The sequence below is a fragment of the Lissotriton helveticus genome, chromosome 5_1 (genome assembly GCF_964261635.1).
Source record: "Lissotriton helveticus chromosome 5_1, aLisHel1.1, whole genome shotgun sequence".
Taxonomy (NCBI): domain Eukaryota; kingdom Metazoa; phylum Chordata; class Amphibia; order Caudata; family Salamandridae; genus Lissotriton; species Lissotriton helveticus.
The window spans coordinates 1,740,941,481-1,740,959,373 of NC_136065.1; the positions used below are offsets into that span (position 1 = coordinate 1,740,941,481).

At 43.8% G+C, this 17,893-nt stretch overlaps 1 protein-coding gene across 1 annotated transcript in view; it reads right to left on the reverse strand.

Moving 5' to 3' along the window:
- The window catches only part of SMARCD2 (SWI/SNF related BAF chromatin remodeling complex subunit D2), a 756,802-nt gene that overhangs the window by 275,867 nt on the left and 463,042 nt on the right, over nucleotides 1-17,893 (reverse strand). The window contains exon 9 of the mRNA XM_078645026.1: nucleotides 8,990-9,087. Within this exon, the coding sequence (XP_078501152.1) occupies nucleotides 8,990-9,087 (98 nt within the window). The remainder of the gene's footprint in view (nucleotides 1-8,989; nucleotides 9,088-17,893) is intronic.

Sequence of the window (17,893 nt, forward strand, 5' to 3'; positions counted from 1 at the left end):
ATATAACAAAAACCTCTTAGAAAACACTCTAAAAAGAGTTGAGAGAATACCCCGAGACCAATTGTTAAAAGAAAAGATCAAGAAAACCAAGCTGAATATGAAAAATGAGGGAAAATTCAAATTAATCACCACTTTCTCGGATGACTCTAATCATCTGAGAATTTTTTTTTAAAAAAGCTGGCATATCCTCAAAACGGACCAGATTATAGGAAAAGAAATTCCAGCTTTTCCTTTAATTACATTCAAGAAAGGAAGATCCATTAAGGATAAAATTGTACACAGCCATCTTCCTGATAAACCAGCAGTAACAGGGAGGATTAAGGATATGCCAGGATTTTTCCCGTGCGGAAAGTGCAAAGCCTGTGAAAAAAGCAAAAAGAGAACATCATTTGAAATACCAGGGTCAAAAAAGACAAGAAAAATATCCAAGTTTCTTACGTGTACCACTACACATGTGGTGTACTGCCTATTGTGCCCATGTGGACTGAAATACATAGGCAGTACAGTAAAGAACGTCAAGTTACGTATACTAGAGCACCAACGTGCTATTATGAACAAAGATTTCAACTATCCCGTAGCGAAACACTTTGCCTTAAAGCATAATAGCAACAGAGAACTCCTGCAATATTATGCTTTGGACCAAATTCCAGTAGACCCAAGGGGTGGAGACAGATTACGGAGACTAAGAAGGTTAGAATCCCGTTATATAATAGACCTCCAGACGAAGGCCCCTTTGGGATTAAACAAGAACGAGGAATTAGCATCTCATTTGGGAAAAGCATAGACCCTAGAAACTATACTTAACCATGAATCTCATGAGTATTTCTCACCCCGTGAGCATTGCCGATCCACGGCTTAATAACACCCACAACACGGTAAAAGGCAATTTAATAAAATGTATATATAATGTAAATAATTTCGGAAATAATGTATTGAACTTATCTGAAATTAAGGTATGAAATTGTATAAGGTATTTCATTCATATTGCCAATTCACGTGTGTTACGATATGTAAAAGAAAAAGTAATATACTGTGTAAATAACCTTCTCACGGGGCTTAACGTCAGTCCTCTTTCTATACACATGCCAAAATGTGAGGAAATGTTTTTAAATCTGCTTCCTTCCGTGTCAATGGTAGACACTGACGAAGGAAAACCGAAACGCGTTTGTCTGCTGAGTGTTTGACATTAAAACTAACGTGAACACTTCCCCCTGCGAGTGCCGAATTTTCTTTCTGTGAAATGGGAGATTATTGGAGCTGCAATTCGTAACGTGGTGCGCCACCACGAAGAGGCACCCGTTTGCGAGTGACCCGGTTTCTGGTGCAACGGAGCTGAAATATATATATATATATTATATATATATATATATATATATATATATATATATATATATATATATATATATATATATATATATATATATATATATATATATATATATATATATATATATATTCAACAACAAGTTTTGCCTGCTGTAAGGACGCCACAAACAGGTAGGTTTGATTTTCCCATTCTTTATTTGATGGAGGAAAACAGTTCCAGGCAGCTGCAGTACCTCGCTCGAAATAAAAATGTCCTTCCCTACGCGTTTCGTGATGCAAATCACTTCATCAGGGTCTGCGGGCAACTGGCAATAAAACACACACAGTCTGAATGCACTCACTTAAAGTACGTTTTCCCGCCCCAGTGGGCGTGGCCACTAGCATGGCCTGCTGGATCTTGGAGTGCCATATTTTATTCCCAGTGGATCGTCGTGTGTGTTCGTGATTCTGCCCAAATTAAATTACCACAGTGGGTTGCGGTGTGACGGCAGGTGACTGTCCTGTTCATAACATCCTCCACGGGCCAACCTGTTCCATTCTCCAACGTCGTTTGGCGCTGCAGAGGACTGCACGAAGTGCAGCTGGGCGCTCCTCGCGGCTCAGGCGGGGCCGCAATGAATTCAACAACAAGTTTTGCCTGCTGTAAGGACGCCACAAACAGGTAGGTTTGATTTTCCCATTCTTTATTTGATGGAGGAAAACAGTTCCAGGCAGCTGCAGTACCTCGCTCGAAATAAAAATGTCCTTCCCTACGCGTTTCGTGATGAAAATCACTTCATCAGGGTCTGCGGGCAACTGGCAATAAAACACACACAGTCTGAATGCACTCACTTAAAGTACGTTTTCCCGCCCCAGTGGGCGTGGCCACTCGCATGGCCTGCTGCATCTTGGAGTGCCATATTTTATTCCCAGTGGATCGTCGTGTGTGTTCGTGATTCTGCCTAAATTAAATTACCACAGTGGGTTGCGGTGTGACGGCAGGTGACTGTCCTGTTCATAACATCCTCCACGGGCCAACCTGTTTCATTCTCCAACGTCGTTTGGCGCTGCAGAGGACTGCACGAAGTGCAGCTGGGCGCTCCTCGCGGCTCAGGCGGGGCCGCAATGAATTCAACAACAAGTTTTGCCTGCTGTAAGGATGCCACAAACAGGTAGGTTTGATTTTCCCATTCTTTATTTGATGGAGGAAAACAGTTCCAGGCAGCTGCAGTACCTCGCTCGAAATAAAAATGTCCTTCCCTACGCGTTTCGTGATGCAAATCACTTAATCAGGGTCTGCGGGCAACTGGCAATAAAACACACACAGTCTGAATGCACTCACTTAAAGTACGTTTTCCCGCCCCAGTGGGCGTGGCCACTCGCATGGCCTGCTGGATCTTGGAGTGCCATATTTTATTCCCAGTGGATCGTCGTGTGTGTTTGTGATTCTGCCCAAATTAAATTACCACAGTGGGCTGCGGTGTGACGGCAGGTGACTGTCCTGTTCATAACATCATCCACGGGCCAACCTGTTCCATTCTCCAACGTCGTTTGGCGCTGCAGAGGACTGCACGAAGTGCAGCTGGGCGCTCCTCGCGGCTCAGGCGGGGCCGCAATGAATTCAACAAAACATTTTTGCCTGCTGTAAGGACGCCACAAACAGGTAGGTTCGATTTTCCCATTCTTTATTTGATGGAGGAAAACAGTTCCAGGCAGCTGCAGTACCTCGCTCGAAATAAAAATGTACTTCCCTACGCGTTTCGTGATGCAAATCACTTCATCAGGGTCTGCGGGCAATTGGCATTAAAACACACACAGTCTGAATGCATTCACTTAAAGTACGTTTTCCCGCCCCAGTGGGCGTGGCCACTCGCATGGCCTGCTGGATCTTGGAGTGCCATTTTTATTCCCAGTGGATCGTCGTGTGTGTTCGTGATTCTGCCCAAATTAAATTACCACAGTGGGTTGCGGTGTGACGGCAGGTGACTGTCCTGTTCATAACATCCTCCACAGGCCAACCAGTTCTATTCTTCAAAGTCGTTTGGAGCTGCAGAGGACGGCACGAAGTGCAGCTGGGCGCTCCTCGCGGCTCAGGCGGGGCCGCAATGAATTCAACAACAAGTTTTGCCTGCTGTAAGGACGCCACAAACAGGTAGGTTTGATTTTCCCATTCTTTATTTGATGGAGGAAAACAGTTCCAGGCAGCTGCAAGACCTCGCTCGAAATAAAAATTTCCTTCCCTACGCGTTTCGTGATGCAAATCACTTCATCAGGGTCTGCGGGCAACTGGCCCGTGGAGGATGTTATGAACAGGACAGTCACCTGCCGTCACACCGCAACCCACTGTGGTAATTTAATTTGGGCAGAATCACGAACACACACGACGATCCACTGGGAATAAAATATGGCACTCCAAGATCCAGCAGGCCATGCGAGTGACCACGCCCACTGGGGCGGGAAAACGTACTTTAAGTGAGTGCATTCAGACTGTGTGTGTTTTATTGCCAGATGCCCGCAGACCCTGATGAAGTGATTTGCATCACGAAACGCCAACTAGAGACCCCCAATTCTAACACTACGTTTAGCGCTACGAGGTCCAGGTCTGTGCAAGAACACACTATGAATATTCAAGACATTATTTTAAAATTGCATTACAAGATAGGCCGCTTCAAAATGCTTAAAAAGGTTTAGGATAACAAAAGTCCTTACAAAATATAGATTTTAGTAATACCCAGAACATTTTTTTTTAGAATTGTCCTTTAAAAGCACACACTTCACAGTTCACTTTGTTACTCCCTTACAATGCCTCTTAAAAGGAATAAATCTGTGTCATCGGGAAGCTTCAAAGCACTCCCACATGGCGGCGACTGGTCGCGTCTGCAGGGGTGGGAAGACGCGGGGCTACAAATGATAGGAGACCTGTGTGAAGACGGGGCATTACTTCCATACCAGACCTTGCAAGACAGATTCGATCTTTCGAAAAGGGATTACCTGATGCACGCTGCAGTGACCAGGGCTATGCAGGCACACTGGGGGGAGGGACTGCTGGAGCCCACCACGTCCATGGCCTGCCAGTACACTATGATGGCAGCCGGCACATATAAGGCAGTGACGTGCCTTTATTCTAGAATGCTACGGGAACCTTTAAAACCTCTGACAACACTGAAGGCTAGATGGGAACTGGACCTCCAAATGGAGATCCCTGACACAACGTGGGTGCAGCTGTTGAGGCGAGCCAGGAAGAGCACGAGAAACGCCCGATTCCAACTGATACATTTTTATATTCTTCACAGAGCCTACCTTACACCAGGGGAAATAGGGAAATACTTTGGGGTGGAAAATGCTGCATGCCCCAGATGTAACACAGCAGGGGCGGACTTAGGACATATGCTATAGGACTGCCCACACTTACGAGATTATTGGCAGGAGATTGGCGAGACACTGAACAACGTAACGGACAGGGAACTACAATACACTAAGGCAGTAGGAGTGCTGCATTGGTTTCCGCACACACCCAAGAATAGGATCACAAGCAAGTTTATAGATATGGGTTTAATACTGGCTAAGAGGGAAATAACTAGAAATTGGAAATCAAAAAGGGGGCCCACGCACAAGCGATGGTTCAGTGAATGCCTCAAATGGACGGCGAGCGAAAGTACTCTCAGATACAAGTTAGCTCGCCGCAAATCTGACGATAGAGCACTGGAAGCGGCAGAGGCATGGGAGGCACTAGTGCAAGCACTGCGAGATAGCACACAAGAGGAGGGGGAAGGGCATTCCGACTCAGGCACTGAGGATCCCACTGACACACCAGGGGCACACTCTTTGAACATCCCGAATCGCTCCTGATAGAGTTCAAACACACATACTATCAACGAGACCAGGCGAAGGCGTAGGCATTAGAGATGAACGGGTGGGTGGGGGGGGGGGGAGTCTGAGAGCGTTCCATAGTTGGGGGGGGGGGGGAGAGTTTTAGGGGGGTGGGAGGGGAGAAAAATGCAAAAGCAGACTGCAGTAGGTCTTGCATGAGGAATTGAAGAAGCTCAGGAGCTGCTGCGTGGGGGGATTCACAATCTGACGCCGCCCGACCTCCGGGTTGTGGGCTTATTGGCCGTGTATACGAATTACCCAAACGAGAAATAAGAATTGATAATGACCATGCAAGACATCCAGAAATGTATAATGTATATATAATTTGACTCTGCAATAAAAACGGTTTTACAAAAAAAAACAAAAAAAAAACGGGAAGCTTCAAGTGGTTCCATCAATCAAAGCCAATACCCGCTTCCGCCACCCTTTACATTTGCAGATTGACCAGCTGCTCAAATTTACATTTCTTTCAGGCAAGCAGGCACCCTGGCAAGAAGGCTTGGTTAGCTGTCGGCCCCTTTCTTGGTTTCATAGTACAAGACATTCCCTGCCTTACACTTCAGCTGAAGCATTTCAGCTCTCGGGGACAGTTGAGTTTTCACAGAAAGTAGGGGAACTGTTTTTCTTAAATTAAAAAAGTATGAGCACATCATAATCATGCCCCTCAGATCTCGCCCACTTCGACATATATACATATAGATAGATATCTAGACATACTAGGTAACTATAATTCGTGCCCCCGCCATGCACAGTTTTTTCGTCAATAACTTTATTGCAGTGATATTATTAATGATGTCATAGAAGATATATAAGGAATCATGTAATATGTGGGGTAATTAGTAGTGCATGGCAAGGGCACGGGATATAGTTACCTTAGGGAACAAGTTATAATTTCTTCAGATAAGTATAACTAACGGCTGAATTTCTATGGTTTTGTGCGTGTAAAATCTGATTTTAACTATAACGGCCACGTAACCTTTGCTTTTTTTGTGAATTACTAGGCATTTTTAGGTCTCGGCTCGACACTGGATGTGCTGTCTTGAAGAGACTTGTTGTGTTTCATCTGTGGGCTTCAGCCCGCCCACAGCCTTCCCATTTTCCCGCTCCATTGTCTGTCTAATATTCTTTGTTATCATTTGTCGCTGGCCTGCATGGTCAAGCCTCTTTTTGTGTTTAGCCCAGCCCTCGGACCATGGATCAAGTACTTGTAAACATCCACTGATACCGTTTTTAGGACCATTTTAGAATCTACTTTTTTCTTTCCCTGTTTTTCAGCACTCTACACAGTGCTTGTGCTTTTAACTGCTCTGTCTCCTCCCACCGATCCACAGATCGCCCACTCCCCGCCACTGCTTTTACCTTCATTGCTGCCTTCTGTTTCCCCTATCTCCTCTCTCCCGCCTCTGCTGGCTCCCTTGCACATCTCAGTGCTTCCTCAGTCCATAAATCATTCCCTCCCCCAACCCCGCCACCTCTTAAACCTCCATTGTAGTCTGTTTTGTTCTAGTGAGGGGTAGTGTTCTGCCTTTAATGTTCTGTTAGTTTATAGCTGATGTGCTGATTGTTAGATATTTGCACGGCTGCTATTACCTGGCACACGTGTAGTCTCTGTTTATTTTCCACACATGTGGGTAATAGGTGTGTGCGCGTGTTTACACCATATGCAGTTGTTCGGCTATTGTGTTTCAACTGGAAAATCAGGCCTCATGTGAATCAGGTATGTGCTATCACAGGGCATGTCAGAGCTTCTAAAGTACCTGTGTCTTGTGCTGTAATTGCATAGCCATGTTTCTCCTGTGCAAAATGATTGAACTGTTCTTGTCTCACCTTGTTGCTTCTCATTTCACAGGGTGGGACTCTATTTCTTCAAATTTTTCCCATCGGGACACTTTCTTACTTTTTCTGCATTCACCAGTGAAGAGTTTCCGTGCGCCTTTGTCGCTTAACTTGAATTCTCTTCAAAGGAGCCAGGCTGAGTCTTAATATCATCAAGGTCTGCCTGTGCCTCACTGTCCACGGGAAAAGCCATCCTTTTAATGTGGTTGCTGATGCAATGTATTTCTTCATGTTCACTACTGTAACCCATCCTAACACTGAGATTATTTGTTTTTTTGTGTGCAGTTTAATAAAGCCCCAACACAACCCGAACATAGTTGAGTGCTTTACATTTGCATAGCGCCAACAACACCTGAAGGTATTGAAGCACTTTACATTAGCACCACTTTCTTTTTTTGTGGAGTTTTATATAGTGGCAACACCACCAAACGTTTTGGAGAATCGTACATTACCAACAGTTACTTTGCACAAGGACACATTGATTTTTGTAGGCGCGACAAGATTAAGTAATTTGCTTGAAATCAAGACTATTAAGCCGATGCCGAAACGGCTCTCTTTGGAACTCCCCCTGGTTACGCTGCTTCATCATGGAGTGATCTATCGGAGCTAGTTATAAGCAGCAACCTCGAGTTTAAATTTGCACCTGTACTTCTGATACCAAACAGCCTTTCATTTTCCCAGGGCTCACATGTTGCCCTTCCATACATTTAGGAGCAGCAGAGAGGGCGACCAAGACACAAGAATCATGAGATTTTTATTTCCCCACCACCTGGCAAAACGGGATGCATGTAGGAATCGCAATGTTAATAGCGATTCCTACAGATTCCTTATTTGCGATTCGGTAATAGCTAATCGCTAATAAGGAATGGCTTTCCCATTCATTCCTATGGGCCTAAAGGCCCATAGGAATGAATGGGAAATCCATTCCTTATTAGCGATTAGCTATTACCGAATCGCTAATGTTCCGCTATTTCAAGGGTGCCAGGGTGTCACCCTATTGCACCCCTGAAATGGACCTGTGCACAAATGTTACACACACACATGCCCTAATGGCATGTGTGTGCGCAACATGTAACTTTGAAAAATGCACAAAAGTGCATTTTTCAAAGTTTTAGCAAATTACCACGAAGTTCAACTTCATGGTAATTTGCTCCCCCTATTAGCGAATTCGCTATTTTTTTGTGTTTCATGCATTGCATTTAAGGAATCTCATTTTAGGATTCCTTAAATGCAAGAGCAATTTAAGGAATCGCTATTTAGAGATTCCTCAAATTGCGATTTCTGCATTTGGGATGATGCATCCCAAATGCAAAAATACCGGGAGCAAACGGCCAGATTCTGAGAATCTGGCCGTTTGCTCCCGGTATTTTCTTTGATGCATCTGCCTGCACATGTTTTCTTGGGACTCTGGTTGAGTCCTGATTCCCAAGATGTCTCCCAACACTTCCTGGTTGAAATGTTGGCAGCCCTTCAGGTCTCAACATGGGACCTGTGCTTAGGCTTCGCCAAGATATCTATATTTAAATTTTTTATTTAATAACTCCAAAACTACAGATCAGAGTTACGGTCTCTTTCTGGACCAAGAGCTAGCTTTGTGCCAAATTCGTGCAATTCCTTCCAGTGGTACGGGTTGTAGTCATGTCTAAAATCCCTATGGGATACTGCATGGGGAAAATGTGTTTTGGGCCCCCTCCTTTTTTTCTTGGCCCCCACTTGACAAATCTCCCCAAAACCTTCCACACACTAACTGAACTCAGTGTGTACCAGTTTTGAAAAATGTGTGAAGATTCGTCAAACGGCACCAAAGTTATTAGCAACCTATGGAAACTAGGTCCTAACTATAACAACCTACTGGCAACTATATATGTGCATACCTGAATATAGTAACTCCTGATATAGTTACTCACCAAAAGCAATGACTCGTGATGTAGTGCCTGTGGTGTAGTGGGCGTGCAACATTCTAAAATCGTCATCCTACCTGATTGTGTGGTTTATGATGATTGGATCTGGATGCTGCAGCAGACTGGCCAGCTTTATTGGGATCTCAGAGAATTTCATTCGTATGCAGTTGAATATCTTAAGCAGTGAACAGAAAGAAAGATATGTATTAGCATTTATAGCCAGAATTTTGTAGACCTAAGTGAAAAATCACACTGTAGTCGCTGAAGCAATTCAACCTTTTCTACCAGGCACTGACTGATCTGCCATTAGGAATTTTACAGGAAATACATTTATTAAATCATTACATATTAATCGGTGGTGGCTCCTCCGCTAAGGCGGAAAGGCGTTGCCCCACTGTGAAAAAAGGAAAAATAAAATGACAATAACGTATCATTATTGTCATTTTATTTTTCCGATTGCATGCAGTCAGTGGCCGGAGTGCAGTGTGGGCAGGGCTGGCCAGAGCAGGGGAGGAGTGGTTTGCACTCCCAAAGTGTGCATGAACTGTTTGGCTGGCCCTCTTTGGCCGACCAAACACTTCATGCGCACTTTACATGTTCTTACCAGGCTGCATTACACAGCCTGGTGAGGAACATGAACAGGCTCCTTGTTCCAGTCTGAGCAGCGATCCACGGCACAAACACCAATCATAACGCTGCATTGCAGCATTGTGATTGGCTCAGGGGAGCCTGTGTGCCAGGTACTTCCTGCTGCCGACCGGATTGCAGAAAGGAAGAAGGAAGAAGGAAGAGGACGCAGGGGAGGCGGAGGCTGGCCGGCCGTTTCAAGGTACATGTTTTTTTTGTTGTTATTTAATCCCCACCTTAGCCCCGCCCAGCCTCACCACCCCCGTCTGGTAGTAGCCGCTACTGATATTAATTCCTGTTAACTTAGTTCTAATGAGAAAGGACTACCTAATTTTGGTTATGTTTACACATTATCCAGTGACTATTAAACAGTGAACAAGCCATAATGCTTTATAGTTCTATGTGTGCCTCACCTCTCTCTTCTGTTCGCCTTACCATTCTCACTGCAGACCTGCAAGATCTCACTGCTACAGACAATGTCATGATCTTTATTACACTCATACTTACATCATCAAACTCCCATTCTACAGTTTAATTAATTTCTGTTAGCACCAGGTTGAGCTACCTGTTTATTTAAGGACAATTATACAAAATACTGTTCTACCATGTCAGAAGTGTATATTTGTCTGTTAGTGGTGGTAGTATACGAATGAATAGGATACGAGAAAATAATATTTACCTTCAAATGGATCAACAGGGGAGTATGCTGCTCACTTAACCAGTTAAAGTCCATACCACTAGTGCAACTTCTAACTGTGAAGGACAAGCAGTAACTGTGGTGTACCTGTCCCAGTGAGCAGCAACTGAAGCACCCATCATTTCCATTCTGCCATGGCATGTACTACCCACCCTAGCTTTCAGCAACTAGCGATATCCTAACCTGACACACACATGTTCACTCGTTTGTATGTGGATTAAACAAAAAACGAGAGAGCAACACAATTTTCACAAACTACGACGCAGAGAAGACCAATCTGGAGAAAAGAAAATGTTGCTTACCCTGTGACCATCTGTTTGTATATTCACATGCTCTGCACATTCCTGACAGTGTTGTAAGCAGACATTTGCACTTTGTTTTTCTTTGGCCCTTTCAAGTCAAAAGGTTTGTTGTGACTCCATCAGCCCACAATACACTAGGACAAAAACATCATTTCAGATAGTTTAATGCTCAATGGATAAGTACTGTAAGTGTAGTGTAGTATCGAAGGCATAGTAGTTGGAACTGTGCTTGGTGGACGATATTTATGATGAAGCAATCCATGATCAGGGAGTGCTTCTGGGGAGGACGGTGGACACATGTGAATCTACAGCACTACTTGTTATGAACAGATAGTTACACGGTAACATTTTTCGATCGTAGTATGGGTTGGTGTAGACACTTGCTCTGCATTGACTATAAAAAAAGTTCCTCCCATTAGCAGTTACTAGCGGGCAGATGTAGCAGATGCTTGAAACAATGTTACCAGCACTACAAAAACCTACATCTGGCTTGAATGTTCACACAGTAATATTTGGTGAATATTTGTGGTATTGACCATGTAACAGCATTACAAACGTCCGCTAAAGGAATTTTACCCAAGAAAATTACAGTGGCTACATTTTTGAGCGTGGATTGTGCTTTAGGTGGCACATGTAATGTGTGCTCAGCCTTAAAATAGCATGCTAGAATGTATATTAACAATCCATAAAGCAATGTCTGTTTAGAAAAGGATTTACCCATGTGATGCTTTGCAAAAGACACAAAACGTTTTGTTTTACAGATATATCTACTCCTGTCAGTATAATACATGTGGCCTCACGACTTCCAGAGTGAGTAATCCTCTTTCAGCCACAGAATCTAGACATATAATGAAGATGGGCAACTCAATAGCTTGGTAACATGACAAGACTGTATACCATGTATAGGAATGTTGGATATGTCCTTAAGACGGCCCTTTCCCTGTGAACCTGAATGAATGGTTTTTCTTTAGTCAAAGCCTGCAGCTCACAGATTCTCTTAGGAGATGTGATGTTAATTAGGAAAGCTACCTTCCACGACATGCCACAGGAGTGTAGTAATTAGAAAGAAGAATCCATAAGTCTAGTGATAACCACATTAAGGTTTCAAGCAGGCACTGGAGGTGTCCTAGTTGGGAAGAGTTTACAGGGATGAATGCTCCCTATTCGGAATGAAGGCTATTAATGCTACTAGATGAAGACAGACAGAAGAGAATGCCAGACCTGCTTTATGCAAATGCTACAAGAAACAAATGAAGGTCTGCACATAGACTACGCGCTAACCTATACAATAGTGGGCAAATCTTGTCCGTGCTTACCAATACAATAGTGGGCAAATCTTGTCCACTAAGCTGCATAACAAGCACTTGTGGAAGGCCTGCGTGTCCTCTGGGAGTTTCAGGTAAGCAAGCTGTAAGACCTCAGGTACCAGATAGCTGGATTCGGTTGCCTGATCTCTGGGTGTCTGATCTGACCATGTTGCAGAGTCAGAAGGTCTAGATCCAGCAGTAATTTTTCATGTTGATAGAGGAACATCTCCAGCGCCTTGAGACCCTTACGGGTGAGCAGTCGTGTTTAACAAACACCTGATTTGATTTGATTTGAGAATGGAGCACCAAGGTTGTCTAACCCACGTTGGTGCTTTTAGGATCAAGGTCATTGACACTTGTCTCACAAATTGGAGGAAAAACGTAAAAGAACATCCCTGATCAGTTCATCCATAGTGCATTGCTCAATGACTGTGGGTGTCGGTAACTGGGGGTGAGGTTTTGGCATTTTGTGTTCTGGTGTGGACTTTATCTTGGGCCCAGTGGACTGGTATGGTGGGAGCTCTACTTCTTTGAGCACTAGCTGCAAAGCATCTGGTGATTCTGCCTACCTGCTCCGTTCTACATCCACTGGTAGTAGGCTCGATGAACCTCGCCTCCTCCAATTTGATACTGAAAAGGTCCTCAAACCGAAGAAACATATAAAGTGGCTTCTGGCACTGCATGTTATGGTTTGCCCAGAGGCGCAATGTGCCAGTGCCTGATGGTTGTCAAAAGAGTTTGCAAGCCAAGCAGACCACATAGTTATGCTTGAGGGTGAAGCACAGATTGCACAACCTATGCTGGTCGGACCAGGGAAATTTTACCATGTGCTTTCCATTGCATTGTCGAAATACGACCTGGTTCCTTGACGAAACGGTCTCAACACCGAGTGACGGTGTTCTTTGTCGCATTGCTGAGAAGATGTCTAGACACTTGATTCTAATGTCCTGATGGCTGGCACCGAAGATAGGTGCTACCTGCATATGTTTTATTGTTGCTGAGGTGAAAGTCTTGACAGCTACCACAGAAGAAACTGCAACGGTCCTGAAGTTGCCATTCAAACATCCAATTCCAATGTTATTTGTTTATTCTGGCAAGAGACCACAATACTGTTCTTAACTGAGTCAACCTTCAGGAACAAAACCTGATAGAACATTTGTGGAATGCATCATAATCAGCAACATAACGTAGACAGGTAAAGACTATGCATCGATTTTCTTGGTTGCAGCACCAAACTCACCTCCAAGGGCCCAGGACTGGGTTTGGCACCACTTGGCAGGTCAGGACTTACAGCAGAGGAGCCCAGGGGCTGGTTGTAAGATGCAGGCGATGTCTGTGATGTCCCTGAGAGTGCAGCAACAGGAGGCAAGCTCAGTCAACCCCTTGGAGAACCTTTAGAAAGTAGGATGCAGAGAGTAATGTCCACTCCTCTCATTCCCAATGCAAGAAGCAGCAGGCCAACACAGCAAAGCAAGCAGCAAAGTGGCAGTCCATCCTGGCAGTACAACCGCTCTTCATCCTGGCAGAATGACCTCAGTCCAGAAGGTTTCTGAGTATATGGTGTCAGAGGTCCAGTACTTATAGTCTGTGAAGTAGAGAGGATTCCTAGAAAAGTCTTTGTAGTGCACAAAACCCTGCCCTGGCTCCAGACACACAGGGGGTATGCAGCTCTTTGTACGGGGATAGGCATATCCCTATTCAGGTGCAAGTGTCAACTCCTCCCACCACTCTAGCTCAGGAAGACCCATCAGCCTGGTGATGGGCCATCAGGATATGTTGAGCACACCTCAGCTACCTGGTCTAGAGTGAATTAACAAAGCCCTACTGTCATTGAACCCTTACATATATTCTAGGGACAGGCAGAGGCACAGAATGGTAAAAGTAAGCAAATAACAACTTTCTAAAAGTGGCATTTTGAAACCTGAAATTTAAAAACCAACTTCACTAAAAGATGTATTTTTAAATTCTGAGTCCATAGACACCAAACTCCAATTTTCTATCTGCTCCCAATTGGCGATACACTTGTAAAGTGTTGCAAAGCAGCTCCACTGCTAACATATGTGAGAGATAGGTCTTACTGTAGTGGTAAACGAATTTAGCAGTTTTTCACTACCAGGACATGTAAAACTGAAAAGTACATGTCCTACCATTTACATACACTGCATCCTGCCCATGGGGCTACCATAGCGGTGCTTTACCTGTAGTAAAGGGAAGGTTTGAGCATGGCAAATGGGTGAAATCGCCAGTTTGACATGGCAGTTTAAAACTGTACACACAGACTGCAGTGGCAGGCATGAGACAGGTTTGAAGGGCTACATATGTGGGTGACACAATCAGTGCTGAAGACCCACCAGTAGCATTTGGTTTACTGATCCTGGACGCATGTAGTGCACTGTACTAGGGAGTTAGTAGTACATCAAATGTGCCAATCAAGGAGAAACCAAATGTCATTACATTTTAGAAACAGAGCACATGCATTTTAGCACGGTCAGCAGTGGTAAAGTGCCCACAGCCCTAAAGCCAGCAAAGACAAAGTTCAGCAACAAAAAACAGGAGGTTGGAAGCAAAAAGACAGGGCGAACCACACCAAAAGATGCCAGGTCTAACAATTGCTGACCACTTAGCTGGGATGAGCTATCTGGGAGTGGAGAGGAAAATCTGGCAGAACAAAGGTCAGCTTTAGCACTATCTCTTTTGACTTGAAGATGCCAGAGAGGGCTTCTGTTACTAATTCCCATGACCCTCCTACACAGCTAGTTCCAGTGGCAGTAGAAAGGAAAACCAGTTTTGACCCGGTCAGGTAAAAAAAGGTTTAAAAAAAATCCTGCCATGTTGAAATAGGAGTTCCTTTGTCATTTTACAGTAAAGCAAAGAGGAAGTGCTATAAAAGATGGTGGGGTGACTTTGAAATAATAGTTAGGATTCGGTGGTAGAATTTTTCAAGCCAGTAGCTAGTGACAGAACAAATCTGGCACCGCCACAACCACCTCCTCAGAAGATTCCTGAACCTGAGAAGTCCCCATCTAAAGGAGGCCCTGCTGGAAGAAGAATCCTTAATTCTGTGTCCTGCTGGATGATGAGGATTTACACAAAGACTGGAGGACTCCTGAATTTTCCTGGCACCCAAGAACTGGAACGGCTCTCCAAGGGTCAAGTGGTTGGGCTCCTGTTTATCTACTTCAGAGACACAAAACGTAGAAGGACTTTAAACTCCAAGAGAGCCTAGCCGATTAAAGATGACTCGACCATGCAGGACACCAGGTTGGAGAGAGAACTGGCACCCAGAAGCCTGCCATGAGGAGCAAGGGGCTGTAGGAATGACCTGAAGATGCTTTCCCAGTAGTTGGCCACTATGGCTGAAAGCAAAACCTTTGACTAGAACAAACCACTTGGTGCATCCAACCTCTGCTTTTTCGCGGTCAACCTGAAATCAGTTTGAGTCCACCACAAACATTTTTCCATAGTGCTTGACTTTTTCTAAGCACTTTCTGCCTTAAGACATTAAAAAATAATTTCCGGTTTCATTAACCATTTTGATGACCATGGTATTTTTTGGTTCATTACAATTTTCTCTCTTTTTCTACACTGGTTTGAAAATTTTACTGTGTGTGTTCTTTGCTTTAAAATTGTTGGTATTGCCTGAACTTAGTATGCATTTTATATGGAGACTGCCTACTACTTGTGCCAGGGCTATCATAGGTTGAGCAGAGATTCCCTATCAACTGTTTTTGACCAAACCAGAGTTGTTTTTTTGAGTTGGTAGAGGTGTCCCACTCCCAAATTAATTACTCAATTTCTGACAGGTTCTATTAACTAAAATTTGTCAGAAGACTAAGCATCCATTAATGGAGTCCAAATACAGGCGTTATTTTAGGGTGCAGCATACAGCATAGCATAACTCTGCATAAAATCCAGTTTCACATCAAAGAGAACAAAGACACTACACATATCACTATGACAAAAACAAGTCTGCTATTTAGTCCTATAGTTCCAAAGCAGGTCTCATTCACCACACGCCACAGCAGGGTGATTAACTCAATCCAGACAAACAATCCCTTAACGCCACCTCCCACTGTCTACCCCTTGGAGCAGGAAAGCCTGAGGCTAGTAATTTCCCCTGCGCTCCCATGTCCATTAGTATAAGCTAATCAGCTTTTCCCTAAAAATCAACGATTTAACTAACCACTGCATTACAGCCTGCCTTAAAAATACAACAACAATTTGACAATATTTGAAAAAACGAAAACCTGTATCTTAAATCAGGCTGAAATAAATGCACTTCGATTTTCAATCTAAAAGAAGCAGTAATAAAAACCTAAAAGAAAAGTTTAATTAATAATTTGGGATGAGAACCCAGATATTATTGTCAGTTTACTTTGTTTTCTAATAAAACAGAGGAATACTTCATGAGCATGTGCATAATCGATTTGGCTTCACAGTCCCATAACTAAATGCCTTTGTACATGGGGAGACTTTAAGCATGTTTGACAGTTAACTTGCAACATGTTACTAATAGTTTTGTCCACTCGTTTCAGTGCCAGAATACTGCTTTGACCTCTGATGGGCCCAGGCATGCCTCAGCCAGGGCTGCACTGAAAATGAAGGGCATAACATTTTAGGCAGCGCATACAGTAACTGAGCCTAATTCTCAGGCCTGAAGCTATAGCTGAAATCTAAACCAAGGAGGACAATGGAAGGTTTAAAAAAAAGGAGAAAGGTCAACCATTGTGGAAGTCACTACACTTTCAAATGAAATATAATACAATGGTATGACTAGAAGACTTAATGACAGCAACAGATCTCCATATTGCCGACACAGTAGCAGCCCATCACACTGTAAGTTCCTCTGCTTTACCGTGTAAGGCCAACACTTCCAGTTGTGAGTAATGCCTATTGTACTACAAAATACACCAAGGGATTTCACAAAGTTTACAGCTGCACTTGGTTTCCCACATAAAAAAGCGGTAATATTGGTCCACCTATACTTGGATGAATAGCTGAATCATTGTTTCTCGCTCCCAGGCAATGTACAAAATCTAGGAATTATGTGGCCTGATCCAAGTACTTATCTGCTTTATAAAAAAAAATCTAACGTTATCATTCTGGCGGATGCATGACATTACAACGCATGCTTTTACCACGCATGCCTTTCCAACGCGGTATTTACAACGAATACCTTTACAACGCATAGTGCTTTGGGGCGCTGGATAGTGAATAGTTTAATTTACTAGTCCAACTCCAGTCCCCGTGGATAGTAGGGAAGGTGTTGGATAGTAAATTAAATCTATTCCCTATCCTAGAGCACCCCCCAGCGCAATGCGTTGTAATGGTTTGCGTTGTAAAAGTTGCGTCGTAAAGGCACTGCGTGGTAAAAGTTGCGTTGTAAAGGATGTTTCCCCATTCTGGCAAATCATTTGCAAAGTGCTATCCCTGATTTCTGTACAATGTTAAACTCTGGCTAAATTAGCGAGTCCCCCGAAAACGATCCCTTTAAAATGAGTGACTACTGTCCAGAAAACAAAGACATGACAATTCCATCACTTGGCAGCAGCTGATTATAGTAGTAGGGTACATGTTTGTTTCCTGTACCCCAGTGATGAGACAGCATATTGCCCCCCTGTGGTAATCCTATGAAGCATGTCATTAATGGGACCGAGTTTACGTCATATGTTCATGGGAGTACCTCGGTATATGAAACAGGGGGTACTTTTAAAATTGGTCAATCTAAACTGATTGTATTCTAAAGTTGTAGAGCGTGGCATTTCCGTTGTCTCCCTCTCCATCTGCATGACAACCTCCAATCCTCCACCAAGTAAAACTGTCTGAAACTGTCTGGCTGAATCATCATCCTCATAAAGAAGGATCTTTTATTGCTAACTGGGCCCAGTTCCAGCAGGTCAGTTTGTAGCTCGACAAGAAAAAGTCCTGCAAAAAGGAACAGCGGAAAGGTAGTGCAAATGTTGCACACCTTATACAGAGAAGATGGGCTGCCTATCCATCCCCGGTATCCTATGCTTCACGGCAAAGAAGTAGTGTAAAGCCAACGCA